We start from the raw sequence: 19,436 nt of genomic DNA, 5'->3' as shown, positions 1-19,436 counted from the left end.
CTATTATCTAGGTGGAGGGAATTACATTGACGATTGAGATTTGAGAATGTTCTTTCGTTGATAGACAGTTTTCTCTAAGAGTCACAGAGATATCGTCACTTAGATATCGTCACGGAGATATCGTCACAGAGATATCGTCACGGAGATATTGTCACGGAGATATCGTCGCGGAGATATCGTCGCAGAGATATCGTCACAGAGATATCGTCACAGAGATATCGTCACAGAGATATCGCCGCCTTCTTCAATCTACATACTGTATCAGCAGGTCCAAGGAGCACAACAGGGCTACCTGATGGAATTGATTCTTGTTCTCGATCAAACATTAGTGTGGGTGTTATTCATTTTCTGTAAAAAAATTGTTTACACGTGTTAGCACCATAGATGGTAACACCATGGACAGAGACACCGTTATGATGTTGTCCCGCTTTCCGGCCATGTTGGCCATGTTGATGGACGCTATCAACCTAATGATGCCAAGAAAGGCCAAGACGAGACAGTCTCTCAGACCATAAATATATATGTCAGCTTCGATAGCTCATGTGTTTCCCTTGGAGGAAGCCTCACTTTTATTTGTATTTATTAACCTTCATTTAACGAGGAAAGTCAGTTAAGAACAAATTCTTATTTACAATGACAGCCTATCCCGGCCAAATCCTCCCCTAACCTGGACAACGCTGGTCCAATTGTGAGCGCCGCCCTATGGGACTCCCGATCACGACGGGTTGCGATACAGCCCAGGATCAAACCCGGGTCTGTAGTGATGCAGTGCCTAAGACCGCTGCGCCCCTCGGTTCCACCTTTATCACCTCAGCCGGGAGCCTTTTTGACCTTGACAAGTTCGCTATTCAACTCAACCTGGCAGCCATGTACAAATTCCTCCCTAATACAGAGGTCCATATGGGTCAGTATGTAAAAGGCCCAGAACATGACAGCTCATGGGAAGATGACAGGTCCCTTCCATTTCAATTCCAGTCAATTCAGAAAGTAAACCCAATTTAAATTCCTATTCCACATTTTCCTCATTGAAAATCATTGAAAGGAATTGGAATTGGAATTTCAGTGTACTTCCTGAACTGACTGGAATTTAAATGGAATTGACCCCAAACCTGTACTGGTACAATATGATGAAGATGAATTGCAAGTTATTTGGTTGCATTTCTAAACAAGTTATAGATTGATACATTGATTAATTGAACACTATAGAAATATCTAGATGAATAGATTATGCAAAATGACCGGGTGAATTATTTCTAAATCAGCACCGTGGAGAGTTCCACCCTGGACAGCACACCTGCTGCTCTTTTACAGAGCTTGTCTTCTTCTTCTCCTCCTTCTTCTTCTTCTGATTCTTCTTCTGATTGAGGCTATTGTCTTATGTCAGGTAGCTCAACAATTCAGATTCAGATAGTGCAACAATTCCGCGCAATCTCACACAAGACAATGGCATCTGTTATTGTCAAAGACAATGGATTGAGGCCTGCTCAATACAACTCTTTAGGAGATGAGACAGTGTTCCTTTTGTTTGGATCATAACGCAAGAGTCCTTGGAGAGATTTTTAAATTCATCATCAACAGCATCATCAACAGGCTATTAAAACAGCTTCGCTGTTGGAATAAGAAACTTTTTTTTTTTACTTTCAAAGTTTGAATAGAAGTTAGAACGTGGTTTGTAACCATGTACAAGTCAATGGGAATAAATACTGTCAGAAAGGGCGCCCTGCACTTCAAGTTATTAAATTATTAAAGTTGGATATAACTTTCTTTCTATTCTTTTAATGTAACCTATTGAACAAAAATATAAACGCAACATGTAAAGTGAAATAAAAGATCCCATAAATGTGGCTGAGGAGTATTTCTGTCTGCAATAAAGCCCTTTTGTGGGGGGGGGGGGGGGGGGGGGAATAGCCCTTTGGCTAGCTTTTCCTGCAGCCTATATCAATGAGCATTGGCATTCTCGCTAACAACTGCTGCATCCAAAAGAGTTATAATGCAAAGATCACTACCAAATATAATCTTAGGAACTTTTCAAGCAAAAATCTAAACATCATTCTAAGTATATGAGAACCCCAAGAAGTTATTTTGTTAAGAAGTAATAAAAATGCAAATCTAGGCTAGGGTTGAATGGGTGCAGATGGCGATGGTTTCTTACTGCAGCCAAGAGTCGTGCGCATCGGTAGATGACGTCAATCCAGGACCTCCACCTCCAGCTTCTTCAACTATGGGATCGTCAGAGGGGGAGGGGCGGGGGGTGTGCTGAGGAGTATTTCTGTCTGTAATAAAGCCCTTTTGTGGGGAAAAACTAATTTTGATTGGCTGGGCCTCCAGTGGGTGGGCCTATGCCCCTCCCAGGCCCACCCATGGCTGCACCTCTTCCCAGTCCTGTGAAAAACATAGATTAGGGCCTAATGAATTTATTTAAATTGTTTGATTTCCTTATATGAATAGTAACTTAGCAAAATCTTTGAAATTGTTGTGTTCATATTTTTGTTCAATATAGTTTCAGACAAATGGCTACTTTGTATTACAATAGACACAAGAGGATCAGCAATCCAAACGGCTATCAATCGGAACAATTAGTGTTTCTTATGTCCCCATCTAATTAAAGTTTTGTATTCATTTATTCCCATTGTAGGGTGTTGTATCAGAGAGAGAGAGACAGAGAGAGAGAGAGAGATGTGGATGGAAGGAGGTGTGGTGGGGGACTTCAGAATCCTATATGGTACATCGGGGTGCAGTTTTTCCACATTTCTCTGTCATGCTCGGAAATATGAAGCCTACTATGTTCAGCAAGGACACATTGTGCGCGACATTGCAATAAAACCCTTACACAGCTAAGGAAATTGCCTCATTACCTCGAGAGAGCTTTCTTTTTTTCTTACCAGCATGACTGCGAATTGCACAAGCTACTACAGCGCAGAAAATGCTTTTGTGAATGGCTTTTTGTGCCCTAAAGCGGGAAGCGGTGCGCACGCGGTATTCTGCTGCGGATTTAACGATATCAAGTATTGCTGTGATGACCCCAACAGTTTTTTCCCCTACGAGTATGCATACATGTGGTGGCTTAGGTAAGGACTTTTTACGCATCTTTGATTTGATGTTATACCAATTCATCCGTTTTATTTAGCCTATATAGCCTTACCCTATCTTGGGGCAATCTCATTCACTGCTGGACTTTTAAGTTTGCATAATGTTTGATATTGTGATGATGTACACTTATTATAGGTTACAGTAGGCTACTCTATATTGAGGGAATCTGATGCAAGGTGAAAAGTACCTAAATTAAATAAATACAATTAAATAAAAACAGAAAAAGTGTACATTTTCCTCCTACTATACTAAATACTGTATCCAGTGGCAGACTGGGACCAGAATTCGGCCCTGGTATTTCTATCACACCGGCCCATGTTTTTCCTCAATGCCACCATTATTAGCCAAATTATATATATTTTTTATTTAACCTTTATTTAACTTGGCAAGTCAGTTAAGAACAAATTCTTATTTACAATGACGGCCTACCAGGGACTGTAGTGACACCTCTTGCACTGAGATGCAGTGCCTTAGACCACCAGCCCATCTGACATTTGCCCGAAATGCTGGATGGCCAGTCCGCCCCTGACTGTATCACTCTCAGAAAGAGTGCAACCTAATATCTCTCTTCCCCATCACCTCTCTGCTCTCCCTGCCTTTCCCTCCCTGTCTTCCCCATCACCTCTCTGCTCTCCCCTGCCTTTCCCTCCCTGTCTTCCCCATCACCTCTCTGCTCTCCCCTGTCTTCCCCATCACCTCTCTCTCTGCTCTCCCCTGCCTTTCCCTCCCTGTCTTCCCCATCACCTCTCTCTCTGCTCTTCCCCTGCCCTTCCCTCCCTGTCTTCCCCACACTCTCTCTCTGCCCTCCCCTGCCTTTCCCTCCCTAGTCTTCCCATCACCTCTCTCTCTGCTCTCCCCTGCCTTTCCTCCCTGTCTTCCCATCACCCCTCTCTCTGCTCTCCCCTGTGGTTCCTCCCTGTCTTCCCATCACCTCTCTCTGCTCTCCCCCGCCTTTCCCTCCCTGTCTTCCCCATCACTTCTCTCTGCTTCTCCCCTGCCGTTTCCTCCCTGTCTTCCCCATCACCTCTCTCTGCTCTCCCCTGCCTCTTCCCTCCCTGTCTTCCCCATCACCTCTCTCTGCTCTCCCCTGCCTTTCCCTCCCTGTCTTCCCATCACCTTTCTCTCTGCTCTCCCCTGCCTTTCCCTCCCGTCCTTCCCCATCACTTCTCTTCTCTGCTCTCCCCTGTCTTCCCATCACCTCTCTCTCTGCTTCTCCCCTGCCTTTCCCTCCCTGTCTTCCCCATCACCTCTCTCTGCTCTCCCCTGCCGTTCCGTCCCTGTCTCCCCATCACCTCTCTCTCTGCTCTCCCCTGCCGTTCCGTCCTGTCTCCCCATCACCCTCTCTCTGCTCTCCCCTTTCTTCCCCATCACCTCTCTCTCTGCTTTCTCCCTGCCTTTCCCTCCCTGTCTTCCCATCACCTCTCTTCTGCTCTCCCCTGCCTTTCCCTCCCCTGTCTTCCCATCACCTCTTCTCTCTGCTCTCCCTGCCTTTCCCTCCCTGTCTTTCCCCATCACCTCTCTCTCTATGCTCTCCATGCCTTTCCCTCCCTTTCTCCCCCATCACTTCTCTGCTCTCCCCTGCCTTTCCCGCTCTGTCACACATTCTTCACATTCTCTCACCTTCTCTGTCCATTGCTTTCTCCCGGCCTTCCCCTAATATCTTTCTCTCCTTTCCCCATCTGTCTCTGTCTCTTTTTTCATCTCTCTCCCTCCCTGTCCCTTTCCCTCTACTCGCCATCCTCTTTCTCTTCCCCTTATTCCTTCATCTCTTAGCGTCGGGGCCCTGATAGGTCTGTCCATAGCAGCAGTGGTCCTGCTGGCCTTCCTCATCACAGTCTGTGTCCTCTGCTACCTCTTCATCGCCACCAAGCCCAGTCGCCTTGACAACGGCCTGCCACTCAGAGCACCAGGTGGGTAAACACTTCTGGCCAGCGGTGGGCTAAGGTCTTGAAACCTAATGGTATGTGATGGGATACATAGAGCCGGGCTAAGGTCTTGAAACCTAATGGTATGTGATGGGATACATAGAGCCAGGCTAAGGTCTTGAAACCTAATCTAATGGTATGTGATGGGATACATAGAGCCGGGCTAAGGTCTTGAAACCTAATCTAATGGTATGTGATGGGATACATAGAGCCGGGCTACGGTCTTGACACGTCATCTAAAGATGTTGGATAGGATACATACAGTGCATTCGGAAAGTATTCAGACCCCTTGACTTTTTTGACATTTTGTTATGTTACAGCTTTATTCTAAAATGGATTAAATATGTTTTCGCAGCAGTCTACACACAATACCCCATAATGACAAAGCAAAAACAGGTTGACATATTTTTGCAAATGTATAAAAAATTACAAACTGAAATACCTTATTTACGTAAGTTTTCAGACCCAGCTATGAGACTTGAAATTGAGCTCAGGTGCATCCTGTTTACATTGATCATCCTTGAGATGTTTCTACAACTTGATTGGAGTCCAACTGTGGGAAATTCAATTGATTGGACATTATTTGGAAAGGCACACACCTGTCTATATAGGGTCCCAGAGTTGACAGTGCATGTCAGAGCAAAAACCAAGCCACGAGGTCGAAGGAATTGTCCGTAGAGCTCCGAGACAGGATTGTGTCGAGGCACAGATCTGGGGAAGGGTACCAAAAAATGTCTACAGCATTGAAGGTTCCCAAGAACATAGTGGCCTCCATCATTCTTAAATGAAAGAGGTTTAGAACCACCAAGACTCTTCCTAGAGCTGGCCACCCGGCCAAACTGAGCAATCGGGGGAGAAGGGCCTTGGTCAGGGAGGTGACCAAGAACCCCATGGTCACTCTGACAGAGGTCCAAAGTTCCTCTGTGGAGATGGGAGAACCTTCCAGAAGGACAATCATCTCTGCAGCACTCCATCAATCAGGTCTTTATGGTAGGGTGGCCAGACGGAAGCCACTTGTCAGTAAAAGGCATATGACAGCCCGCTTGGAGTTTGCCAAAAGGCACCTAAAGGACTCTCAGACTATGAGAAACAAGATTCTCTGGTCTGATGAAACCAAGATTGAACTCTTTGGCCTGAATGCCATGCGTCACGTCCGGAGGAAACCTATCACCATACCTACAGTGAAGCATGTTGGTGGCATCATCATGTTGTTGGGATGTTTTTCAGCGGCAGGGACTGGGAGACTACTCAAGATCGAGGCAAAGATGAACGGATCAAAGTACAAAGAGATCGTTGATGAAAATCTGCTCCAGACTGCTCAGGACCTCAGACTGGGGCGAAGGTTCACCTTCCAACAGGACAACAACCCAGCAAAGACAATGCAGGAGTGGCTTTAGGAGAAGTCTCTGACTGTCCTTGAGTGGCCCAGCCAGAGCCCGGACTTGAACCCGATCGAACATCTCTGGAGAGACCTGAAAATAGCTGTGCAGCAACACTCCCCATCCAACCTGACAGAGCTTGAGAGGATCTGCAGAGAAGAATGCGAGAAACCTGTAGCGTCATACTCAAGAAGACTCGATACTGTAATCGCTGCCAAAGGTGCTGAGTAAAGGGTCTGAATACTTATGTAAATGTGATATTTCAGTTTTTATTTTGAATAAACTAGCAAACATTTCTAAAAACCTGGTTTTGCTTTGTCATTATGGGATAATGTGTGTAGATTGCTGAGGGGAAAAACTATTTAATCCATTTTAGTATAAGGCTGTTACGTAACAAAATGTGGAAAAAGTCAAGTGGTCTGAATACTTTCTGATTGCACTGTAAATGGGATATTGTATAGAAAATACAAACCCCCCTAATTTTAGGGATATCGTGCTTTCGCGCATACAAGTCTGTTGACCCTTATCACACCAGGCACCTTAAAGATAGCCCCCAACATAAGGAAATTGAAAGTGTCTTTCTTCTGGAACCAAGTTACATGTTCCTCAGTACACAAACAACAATATAATGAGCCATGCCATGCATTGCTGGGCTCAGTCAGATTGTTGACACATTCACCCACTCCCCCACTGAAACATCAGCCACAATGTTGGCACCATTGTAACAGGTTGTAATCAAGCCCTGGTCTCCAGCATGGGAACAGAAGAGGAATACCTGGTGGCTAGGTAGTCTCAGGTAGGAATACCCCCAAAAAACTTGGCTCTGACAACAAAAGCATTTCATGTTCATCAACTTATCTAAATACCCCTCATACCCTATAGCAGGGCTGCCCAACCCTCTTCCTGGAGATCTACTGTCCTGTGGGTTTTCAGTCCAACCCTCTTCCTGGAGATCTACTGTCCTGTGGGTTTTCAGTCCAACCTCTTCCCTGGAGATCACTGTCTGTAAAGGTTTTCAGTCCAACCCTCTTTCCTGGAAGATCTACTGTTCCTGTAAGGTTTTCAGTCCAACCTCTTCTGTGAGATCTACCGTCCTGATGGGGTTTGTCAGATCCACCTTAAATTAAACACAACCTGATTCTACTAATTAGCTGCTCAACAAGACCTTAACTAGCTGAATAAGATATGCTGAATTAGGGTTAGACTCAAAACCTACAGTACAGTAGATCTCCAGGAAGAGGGTTGGACTGATAACCTACGGGACGGTAGATCTCCAGGAAGAGGGTTGGACTGTAAACCTACAGTACAGTAGATCTCCAGGAAGAGGGTTGGACTGAAAACCTACAGGACGGTAGATCTCCAGGAAGAGGGTTGGACTGAAAACCAACAGGACGGTAGATCTCCAGGAAGAGGGTTGGACTGAAAACCTACAGGACGTAGATCTCCAGGAAGAGGGTTGGACTGAAAACCTACAGGACAGTAGAGCTACAGGAAGAGGGTCGGGCCCTGCCCTACAGTAACCTACAGTAACCTGTGGATCATCAGAACCTTTATAGGCTGTTTATTGACACTTGATAGTGTCCTGTAATGATTTGTTTGAAGTTAGTCACCTTCGGTCATTCATAACATATCCATAAAGACTCTGTATAGCGTGACAGTGTACTTACTTAAAGTGAGACACCTTCGGTCATTCATAACACATACTGTAACGGCTGATTTCCTCCTCTTCGTCTGAATAAATAAAAGCGATTCAAACCGGAAAAGACAGGTCCGTGGTGCACCGACAGCTGAGCACGGAAATGCAGAAACGACCGGCACACGCGCACACGCCAGCGAGCACGGTGGAACCGGCCCGGCTGCCTTAGTATGATTCTCAATCAGGGACAACGATTGACAGCTGCCTCTGATTGAGAATCATACCAGGCCGAACACAAAACCCCAACATAGAAAACAACACATAGACAGCCCACCCAACTCACGCCCTGACCATACTAAATAAATACAAAACAAGAGAAAACAGGTCAGGAACGTGACACATACATATAAATGAGGCAAATGTAGTTAACGCTTAAGGAATTATCACTGTCAGCTAAAACAAATAAACGTTCAAGACAAGTTTAAACCATACATCTCTTTTCATTTGAAACCCCTTCTCATTAATACTAGACCTTATCACCCTCCCTATTCCTAACACATGGGATGTCAAATTAAAACCTTAAAACAATACAAATACAGTATTTATTTTATTTTATCCAGCAATGCAAATTACATTGAACATTATACATGGTTGTGAATAGTGTAGCTTGTCCCTGAGCTAATCGACAAACGGTTCTGGCCTCTCTGATTGCTGGAGGCACTGCATGTTGGTTTCAACCTTAAAAGTAACAAAGAAAGGTAGCAGTTTTTTTAGGAAAAGCCTTTGTTACATTCGCTGGATAAGGGCATTTCTGTGCTAAACTGATATGACTGCATTGTCAGTGTTGGAAAAAGTACCATATTCTCATACTTGAGTAAAAGTAAAGATGCCATGATAGGAAATGACTCAAGTAAAAGTGAAAGTCACCCAGTAAAATATTACTTGAGTAAAAGTCCAAAAGTATTTGGTTTTAAATATACTTAAGTATCAAAAGTAAGTGTAATTGCAAGTATAAATAATTTGAAATTCGTTATATTAAGCAAACCAGATGGCACAATTGTTTGTGTTTTTCTCATTTTTAGATAGCCAGGGGCACACCCCAACCTTACCTGTTTAGTAAGTCCGCCAGATCAGAGGTAGTAGAGATGACCAGGGCTGTTCTCTTGATAAGTGTGTGAATTGGACCATTTCTGTAAAAATGTAACGAGTACTTTTGGGTGTCAGGGAAAATGTATGGAGTAAAAAGTACAACATTTCCTTTAGGAATGTAATGAAGTAAAAAATATAAATAGTAAAGTAAAGTACAGATACCCCAAAAAACAACTTATTGTAAATAGTGTCACGCTGGTATAAAGGATTTGGAGAAAGGCACAGAAATATATAATAGGGTTTTTTAATACACCCCAAACAAACACGTATACAAAACACTGGGATGTACCCAAACGATACCTGTAATACACAATGCACAAAACACGCAGCACAAAAGCTGAAACATCGCATAGGTACTCACATGACCAACGGACATGGGAACATTAATCGACAGCCCAATGGTGAACCAAAGGGCACATATATATAAATATAAATCAGTGAAGAAATGGGGACCAGGTGTGTGTAATGACACAGTTCAGTTCCTAGAGGCCAGTGACGTAGACCTCCGAATCTGGTGCACGGAATGAGCAACAGTACCCGGAGGGATCCGTGACAAGTAGTACTTTAAAGTATTTTTACTTAAGTACTTCACACCACAGTGCATTGTAGAAATGGACCTATTATGTCTTATTGTTTAGCCTGTATACTTACAGGTTGTATGTAAAGGAGTCGAAAAATGTCTCCCATCTATTCTGTATGAAGATGGAGGCAGGATGACAGGCACCACCTTCAGGGCCACATCGTCAACTGAGTCTATAGGGGAAAACATAAAAGTATTGATGTGATCAGGAAAACGTTTTGGATCAGGACATTATGTCAAATTCCTTTGGAACAAATAACGTATGACGTCAACAGCAGAATTATGATCGGCCTGGTGTATTTTTCAGGTTTTCTTACCATTAGAAGTGTTCTCTGCCAGGTCATTTGTCCTCTTCTCCTCCAATGGAAGAACGACAACTCACGTCTGATGCCATGCCGTCACTGGTCACCCCTGAAGAAACACAAAATATACATATTTTTAAACGATCTCCAAGAGTGAAAGAGATGGATGCTCGAAAATAAACTTAAACCATTACGTTAAACGTCTTAAATGACAGGTCTCTGTCTGATCTAACCAGTGTAGCAGTCTGGGGATGAAGTTGTTGACAAATGGGATGAGGTAGAGGAGGACATCTCAAGCATGTGGCTATGAGATATGCTGTAGTAAAGTAGATAGCGGTATTTTTTTTTTATCTGAGCCTGCTAGCTAGCAAAATAGTTAGCTAGCAAAATGTCGTATTGTTATAGCTAGCTAGCTCATGCTGCTAACATTATCTATCACAGCAGTGGCTGTGAAGTTACCAAAATGATTTGCAATAACGATTGAGGTATCCATGTAATCTAGCGAAATAATTTACATTTAAATTAACATAAATAAAGTTACATTTACCATTTTTTTGCTGTCCAGTGGCACCACAAGTGGGCATTTGATTTGCAAACTCCATCACGTGTCCACATCACCAAAAAACTAGAATGGTCCAAACACACCAAGACAGTCGTGAAGAGGGCACGACAAAGCCTATTCCCCATCAGGAAACTACAAATATTTGGCATGGGTCCTGAGATCCTCAAAAGGTTCTACAGCTGCAACATCGAGAGCGTCCTGACTGGTTGCATCACTGCTAGGTACGGCAATTGCTCGGCCTCCAAACGCAAGGCACTACAGAGGGTAGTGCGTACGGCCCAGTACATCACTGGGGCTAATTTTTTAATTCCCATATCACTTTTGTATATATCAATTGACCATTTGGGCACATTTGGGCAAACTCCTGGCAGACTTGATACAAAATATTGTGCAGTAATGAAATTCTTCACTGGATCAGTCTGAAACTCTGCACACACTACTGCCATCTGCTGGCCAAAATCTAAATTACACCTAGACTCTAATCTGAAAGTCTGGCCTTTCTCTTGCATTTCAAAGATGATGCATTTTTTATTTATTGAAATAACTTGTGATTTTGTTTGTATGATCAAAAAAACAGATCTAATGTGTTATATTCTCTTACATTAGTTTAACATTTCCACAAACTTCAAAGTGTTTCCTTTCAAATGGTATCAATAATATGCATATTCTTACTTCAGGTCTTGAGCTACAGGCAGTTAGATTTGAGTATGTCATTTTAGGCTAAAATTGAAAACGAAACATTTTTTTTGTGATCTAATTAAGTTGGTAACCAGTTTATAATAGCTATAAGGCACCTCGGGGGTTTGTGGTATATGGCCAATATAGCACGGCTAAGGGCTATATCCAGGTACTCCGCGTTGCTTCGTGCATCAGAACAACCCTTAGTTGTGGTATATTGGCCATAGCGATGGTATAGAAGAGATAATCAACTCAGGGCTCACTTCGCTAGTGCTTCATGGAACACACCTTCCACGGCATTCCTTATTTTCCATAGAACATATAGGCCCTTGTTGATTATCACTTACAAATATACACTACATGGCCAATTAGTGGATTCGGCTATTTCAAACTCACCTGTAGCTGACGGATGTATGAAATTGAGCACACAGCCATGGAATCTCCATAGACAAACATTGGCAGTGGAATGGCCCATACTGAAGAGCTCAGTGACTTTCAACGTGGCACTGTCAGTGGTGTAAAGTACTTTTTAAGCAAAAATACTTTAAACAACTACTTAAGTAGTTTTTTTTAGGTATCTGCACTTTACTTTACTATTTATATTTTTGACTACTTTTACTTTTACTTCACTACATTCCTAAAGATAATAATGTACTTTTTACTTCATACATTTTCCTTGACACCCAAAAGTACAAAAGTACATTTTGAATTCTTAGCAGGACAGGAAAATGGTCCAATTCTCAATCTTATCAAGACAACATATGGTCATCTCTACTACTAAACACAAATGCATCGTTTGTAAATGATGTCTGAGTGTTGGAGTGTGCCCCTGGCTATCTGTAAATTATGTCTGAGTGTTGGAGTGTGCCCCTGGCTATCTGTAAATTATGTCTGAGTGTTGGAGTGTGCCCCTGGCTATCTGTAAATGATGTCTGAGTGTTGGAGTGTGCCCCTGGCTATCTGTAAAATTCTGTCTGAGTGTTGGAGTGTGCCCCTGGCTATCTGTAAATGTGTCTGAGTGTTGGATGTGTCCTGGCTATCTGTAAATGATGTCTGGGTGTTGGAGTGTGCCCCTGGCTATCTGTAAATGATGTCTGAGTGGTTGGATGTGTTCCCCTGGCTGTCTGTAATGATGTCTGAGTGTTGGAGTGTGCCCCTGGCTATCTGTAAATGATGTCTGAGTGTTGGAGTGTGCCCCTGGCTATCTGTAAATTATGTCTGAGTGTTGGAGTGTGCCGCTGGCTATCTGTACATTTTAAAAACAAGAAAATATCTGCTTAACTTAATATAAGGAATTTGAAATGATTTCTACTTTTACTGAGACTTTTGATACTTAAGTATATTTTAGTAATTACATTTACTTTAAATACTTAAGTGTCACGTTCCTGACCTATTTCTGTTAGTTTGTTGTATGTGTTAGTTGGTCAGGACGTGAGTTTGGGTGGGCATTCTATGTTGTCTGTTTCTATGTTGGTTTAAGGGTTGCCTGGTATGGCTCTCAATTAGAGGCAGGTGTTTGGCGTTCCTCTAATTGAGAGTCATATTTAGGTAGGTTGTTTCACAGTGTTCGTTGTGGGTGGTTGTCGCCTGTGTCTGTGTATATGTTTGCACCATACGGGACTGTTTGCGGTTTGTTCGTTTTATGTAGTCTGTTCCTGTTCATTGCGTTCTTCACGTTATATGTAAGTTCGTCGTTCAGGTCTGTCTGCATCGTTTATTTGTTTTGTTTGTTTATGCAAGTTTAGTTTGTTTTTTTCGTCGTGTTCAATAAATCATGTCATTTCACTACGCTGCGCCTTGGTTCGATCACTACTCCTCCGGAACGCCGTTACATTAAGTATATTTAGAGCCAAATACTTAGACTTTTACTCAAGTAGTATTTTACTGGGTGGCTTTCACTTTTACTTGAGTAACTTTCTATTAAGGTATCTATACTTTTATTCAATTATGACAATTGGGTACTTTTTCTACCACTGGGCACCGTCATAGAATGCAACCTTTCCAACAAGTTATTTCGTAAAATGTCTGCCCTGCTAGAGCTGCCCCGGTCAACCGTAAGTGCTGTTATTGTGAAGTGGAAACATCAGGGAGCAACGACTTCACTAATGCTCTTTTGGCTGAATGGAAGCAAGTCCCCGCAGCAATGTTTCACCATCTAATGGATAGCCTTCCCAGAAGAGTGGAGGCTGTTATAGCAGCAAAGTGGGGACCAGCTCCATATTAATGCCCATTATTTTGGATTGCGATGTTTGACGAGCAGGTGTCCACATACCTTTGGCAATGTAGTGTATGTCCGAGCCTACCTCTTTCAGGTAATACATTCAATGCAATATTAGCCTTATATTTAGCTGATGAATGATGGGTTATGCTTAAGCAATAAGGCACAAGAGGCAGTGCTATATCATGAATACAGTCACAGGTAAATGGCTTTCTTCACCCGACACGATAGCGGAGGACTAGTCAACCAATTTACATGTGAGTGTATTCATGATACAGCACAGCCTCATGTGCCTTATTGCTTTTATAAAACTGTAACCAAAATATGTAATTTTCATTCAAATGTTATTTTGATTAGTAAATTCATACAATTACATTCTTCCACCAGAATATATAGTCCAGACAAAATATGTTATTTTGTTACTTTGCTCATGTTGCTACAGACGGAACAAAGTCATTCATTATTTTTGCATAGTTACGCAAAAGGTCTGGTTGTCCATTCTAAACAAAATGGTTGCTATGTAGGCTGGGTAACGTTCGTGTCACTTGCTAGCTAGGTTAACTCAGTCATGTCAAACATTAAACCTGGATAGACAGTACACTAGCTGCATTTTCGTTAGATTAAAAAATATATATATTGGCATTTACTTGGATTTGTTCCATGATAATGTCTGGTTCGCATCTCTGACGACCGAACCGATAGAACGAATGACCAGGCGGCTTGGGTAGCAACCCGCTATATTGTGTCGAGACTATATCTTGTGGAAGGATGAAATAGTATGAGTAAATTCATTAAAATAACGTTTTAAATAAATGTCAATCATTATTTGAATATATTGGTAACCCCATGTTTAACAGTGATAATGCCCTCGAAGCCGATGTTTTGAGGATATATTGGCACGGTTTGCCGGACCTCGACTTCATCTCGGGCCTAACAACATCCTCCAAACACCGTCTTCTCGGGCATTATCACTTAATTGTACTGTTAGCAGGAATCGTGTGCATATACAATACAGCACTGGTTGGAACGCTGCTTGCCCAATCTTCATCCAGGATCCAAACAACCAGTTTAATAAATACACTTCTAGCCTACAACCAGTTGTATAAATAAGCTTCTAGCCTCTGTCTCTTGCGCAGTACACGCCTGTGCTCCCCTGGCCTCTCTCCTTAAAAAACGCAAATAGGAGTCCCAGGAAAAGATAGACTATAATAGCTTTTTTGTTGTTGCATTTCTTAGGCTAATAGACTATTCGAAGAGGATGCAAGCTCTTGTTTGGTGAATGTTATATACAGTAGCCAGTAGAACTCAAGGGGAGTTTGAAAAATGAGAGAACGCGTGATGGCGGTAGGCTATAGCAGTCATTTGTTCAAAACCATAACCATTCGTGAAGAGAACTGAAATGCATTTTAAGCATGTCATTACAATGATGAAGATTAGGACAACAAAACGTATTTCATTTAAATGTTGAAGGGAGAAAGGGATGAAGCAACAATAGAGAGAGAAGAGGTAGGCCAGGGGTTCCCACACTTTTTTGGCCCACCACCCCATTTTGATATCTGAAAATTAATGTGAAAAAAGTATGTAATTAACAGCTAATGTTTACTTTTTTATTTGGGAATATGGTAGTCAATTGAAAAACATTCTAACAGTATTTCTGATTGTCTTCTCAACTCACCATCACTTACTTTTAATGTGGGGCTATGACAGCCAATTGCTAATTAGTCTGACATGATGTCCCTTATCTCACCACCACGAATGCGATGGATGTGTTTGATGCATGTTGTCTAGGAGCTTCTCAATTCAGGGTGCGTGGTCGATAGTGCGCATCTCATCTCTGCTGCCACATCCAACCTGGATCGATTTTTGGTTTGACTGCAGACGAGGGCACTGAACAGCTTTACACAGATATGAGCTGGTGCTTTCAAGAGAACTGGTAATTCGTAAAAATACGAGGTCAAATCTTGACATCTGTGTTCTTCAGATCGGAAAGTTGGAGCTCTAGAAAGAGAGCCGAGTTCCCGAGTTGGAATTCCGAGTTGGATGACCGTTCAAAAATATTTTTCCCAATTGGAGCTCGTTTTTTTCCGAGTTCCCAGTTGTCTTGAATACACTGAAGTCGCAACCCATATTTCCGAGTACGCAGTTCCGAGATCCCATATGTTTTGAACGCGGCATTAATGCTCAGTGGGAGACAGACATAAGGAATCAAAACTCCTCTGTGGTGACCCCTGAATGCGGGTAGTTCAGTTTCCTCTTGATTGCTAGCAATCGCATAAATTCTTCGTTTAAAAGTGTTATCTGACAAAGGTATTTCTGTGCCTCTGTCGCCCAAAGTTGTGGACTCAAGTCACATGACTTAAACTCGAGTCTGACTGTGAAATCACAAATTTGTTGACGACACGCTACTTGATAGAAAATATAACAACTTGAGACTTGACTTGGAGCCTCAAGACTCGGGAATCGACATTGACTTGAGACTGATGACTTGAAATTATCTGACCAGGTTTTGTAATGTTTTGTCACTCATTTTGTGGCACAGAGTATAAACGTGGATTGATTACTCTACACGTACTGTAGCCAGAGACAGTCCGCAGCATCGCCCAAGCAAAAAAGACTGCAACAGATTGGCAGGGTGAGTTAGCAAAGACATTGCCAAAGATGTTCTAATGTTGTCATTGTTCTAAATCTGTGACATTGCTGATTTGTTTTACAGCGCAAATGTCAACTTGTAGGAAGAGACGATCGCCATAATAATAAAACTTGTTTGGGGATCGAGAATATGAACTTTTTACTTTGTAAGCTCACCAGCAAGGGGGCAACAATTACTAGCATAGGCCTACTGGTATTTTAGTATGTAATAAATGCTTGAAATGTATCATCTATTTATGAAGCTTGCATTTGGAATTTGTTGTTAGAATGAATTATTAATGTGGCGAAGACGCACCATAGGCGCGGCTCTTCACTCACGCGCTCCAAACCCCAGCCAGTGGAGAGTGATTTTTTTTTTTCTTCTGTTTAAATGTTTGCTGTTGCTTTCAGAAGTTTTTAAATACATAGGCCCTATGTGGTAAATCTATATTCCATCGAATACTACAATAATTGCTAGCGTTTCATCATTCCGACCCAGTACAGTGTATTGCAACACCTAGACATTTCTGTTAAATGTCTGATATGCCTATGATACCTTTTCATTTAGCCAACCACGTCTTACTCTGCTCTGAGTTGGAGGGATGTTTATAACGTTAGTGCACATTAACGTTCGCAAGAGTCATGAGGTAGAAGTTCTGTTTATTCAATTCAATGTATGGTTTCCTTTGTTCATATTTCCCGGGTTATGTCGGAGGTCTGTGTGTCTGTGTCCTACAGTATGTCGCTGTCATTTCTGTTCTGCGTGAACAAATGATTGTTCCATGTATGCATGGTGTTGAAATATCATTCATAATCATTAAGTCTGAGACGAATCTAACAATGGATGTGAAAATTGCCTTTTACATTGTAGAACCAGTTTATTGGTTGTAATTGACAATCTGGTAATTGTATGGTGGCCTAGTGCTTATGTTATGTAGGCCTACCTGTTTGAGCGCCTGTTAGACCGATTCAAGGCGAGGCTGTACTGTCTTGCCCTCTACCGGTGTCCGTTCAGATAGGACAGGTTAAGCCTGATACAGAGGCTATTTCTTTTGGGCTATTGCCAGTGTATATTTGGTCAATCTACATGTATAGTTTGTATGATATGGCGCTTTCACCTTTGGATCACCAAGACCTGTAAATACATCTACACTCTGAGCACGTCAACCTGCCCTGCCTTCTGCTGATTTCATGTGACTGCTACAAGGTCTAATCAAAATCTGTTGTAGACAAAATAATAAAAAGGGCTGTCTAGTAGCTTCAATAAGTAGATAAAGATTTGTAGTTGAACAAGGTGTTGCATATATAGATTTTTTTTTTAAACTTGACTTAAACTTGTGACTCAACTCGAATGTACGACTTGGACTTGAGTCGAGTCTTGACCGGTTCTACTTGGGACTCATATAGTGACTTGGTCCCACCTCTGCTGCCTTGTTTTCACCATATCAATTGCAGTCGGTGATATCAAAGTCTCTGCAATAGTGTGTGGTTTCAGAGTTTAGGAGCCCTAGCCTTTCACTGTGGGAATGATTCAAGTGCGGCCTTTTCCCAGGATCTAAGGGCACTCTGGTTGAATTTTGTCTTTTAGATTTGAATCATTTTCAATTAGATTTTTAAGTTTAACCACATTACAATGCTTTTGAGATACAAAGACGATATAATATATATATATATTTTTTTTTTCTTCAGGATTTTGGAAATTCTCCAGCCACCCACATGGGGTCGCGACCCCTAGTTTGGGAAGCAACCCCTAGTTTGGGAAGCGCTAATGTAGGCTAATAAGCACATCGCACAACATTAGGGAAATATTATGAAAGCTAATTAGTCAATCTACTAATCAGCCTATAAAAATGAAAAATAGGCCTATTACTGTATATACTGTATATTTAAATATTCAAATTCGCTAGCCTATAATTGTAACTTTGTAGGCCGCGTGTCCTGCACCAGCATACATGCTCTCTCCCAGCCTCATGGTTTGAACGAGGTGTGTAATTCCAGTCTGTGTAATACAGTATAATACAGTTCAGTAATAAAGTCCACACTCAAAAAGATTAGCCTGCTAGAGCTTAGCCTGCTAGGCTATGTATAGGATAAATGCACAATCATTTGGGCTTGGGCTCATCAAATGTGTTTAATGTAGGGCTCATCAAGTCTTTAATGCATGGATTATCAGGCTCAGGTAGCATCAGGTTTGAATGTTTAATGCTGATCAAAGCTCTAATCAAATTCTGAATTTTTTATATGCTGTAGAATACCGTTTCCGGTTTGGGCGGGAAATACCGGGTTACCCAGGAGAAAAGTGATTTATTTGTGAGATAGAACATTTGTAAAATACTGGGAAAATATTCAACACTAGTGTGTGTGTGTACTGTATGTTTGTGTGTTTGTCCGTCCCTGCGTGTCTGCCTGCTTTTTGTGCATGTGCAATCGTGTGTGTGTGTGTGTGTGTGTGTGTGTGTGTTTATGTGTGCAATTCCAGGAGTGGTTCCCACTCCCAGTGAGGGACCCAGCAGTCACTCCAGTGCACGGCCTCCCAGTGGTCCCCAGGGCTTCAGGAAGAACTTCCTCAGCCGGAAGCTGGACTGTGACAACCAGCCTCCTGACCCTGAGAGACTGTTCCAGAAGTGCTTCATGGCCACGGTCACAACTGTCAACATGGAGGGCCCTTCTTAGGAGCACTTGGAAGGACCCCTTATAAGGGGACCAGATGTCCACTTGTTTTGGAATGAGTGTGTAAAAGGACCAATGAATCACAAAAAGGATCATTTTCAACCTGTCAATCACACATACTGTACAGTTGAAGTCGGAAGTTTACATACACCTTAGCCAAATACATTTAAACTCAGTTTTTCACAATTCCTGACCTTTAATCCTAGTAAAAATTACCTGTCTTAAGTCAGTTAGGATCACCACTTTATTTTAAGAATGTGAAATGTCAGAATAATAGTAGAGAGAATGATTTATTTCAGCTTTTACTTTCTTTCATCACATTCCCAGTGGGTCAGAAGTTTACATACACTCAATTAGTATTTGTAGCATTGCTTGACCCATTTGCGACCAAGCTTTAACTTCCTGACTGATGTCTTGAGATGTTGCTTCAATATATCCACATAATTTCCCATAAGTTTTAATGACTCCAACATAAGTGTAAACTTCCTACTTCAACTGTATATAAACATATGAAGAGATGTACATTTGGAGGTGAGTGGTCAATGTGTGGTCAATGATCACATGGACAATCTCTAACCTCTGAACTGTGACCATGTCCTAAATATGTGTACTCCTATTA

General features: G+C 42.1%; 1 protein-coding gene across 2 annotated transcripts; it reads left to right on the top strand.

Annotated features, from left to right (window-relative positions):
• The first annotated feature begins 2,886 nt into the window (after nucleotides 1-2,886).
• On the top strand, nucleotides 2,887-19,110 carry LOC111979087 (protein shisa-like-2A). Of its 2 annotated transcripts, XM_024009374.2 has the most exons (3): nucleotides 2,887-3,068; nucleotides 4,864-5,000; nucleotides 18,627-19,110. In XM_024009374.2, exons 1-3 carry the CDS (start codon nucleotides 2,887-2,889, stop codon nucleotides 18,818-18,820), a joined length of 513 nt encoding a protein of 170 aa, XP_023865142.2. In that variant the 3' UTR covers nucleotides 18,821-19,110. The 2 variants fall into 2 exon arrangements, 1 of the variants encoding a protein (XP_023865142.2); XR_011481612.1 differs by lacking the exons at nucleotides 2,887-3,068; nucleotides 4,864-5,000 and adding an exon at nucleotides 15,693-16,151 and having other exon boundaries at nucleotides 18,627-18,705.
• Nucleotides 19,111-19,436: the final 326 nt, after the last annotated feature.

Source organism: Salvelinus sp. IW2-2015, linkage group LG19 (genome assembly GCF_002910315.2).
Source record: "Salvelinus sp. IW2-2015 linkage group LG19, ASM291031v2, whole genome shotgun sequence".
Classification (NCBI taxonomy): Eukaryota; Metazoa; Chordata; class Actinopteri; order Salmoniformes; family Salmonidae; genus Salvelinus; species Salvelinus sp. IW2-2015.
Note: the sequence above shows the minus strand (reverse complement) of the source record. Positions and strands in the feature narration are given on the sequence as shown.

What these genes read in the sequence shown, in the direction of transcription:
- LOC111979087 (XM_024009374.2), top strand. Translation starts at nt 2,887, where the DNA reads ATGACTGCGAATTGCACAAGCTACTACAGCGCAGAAAATGCTTTTGTG. An exon ending in GCATACATGTGGTGGCTTAG is followed by an intron (nt 3,069 to 4,863) that starts GTAAGGACTTTT and finishes TTCATCTCTTAG; the next exon opens with CGTCGGGGCCCTGATAGGTC. An exon ending in CCTGCCACTCAGAGCACCAG is followed by an intron (nt 5,001 to 18,626) that starts GTGGGTAAACAC and finishes GTGCAATTCCAG; the next exon opens with GAGTGGTTCCCACTCCCAGT.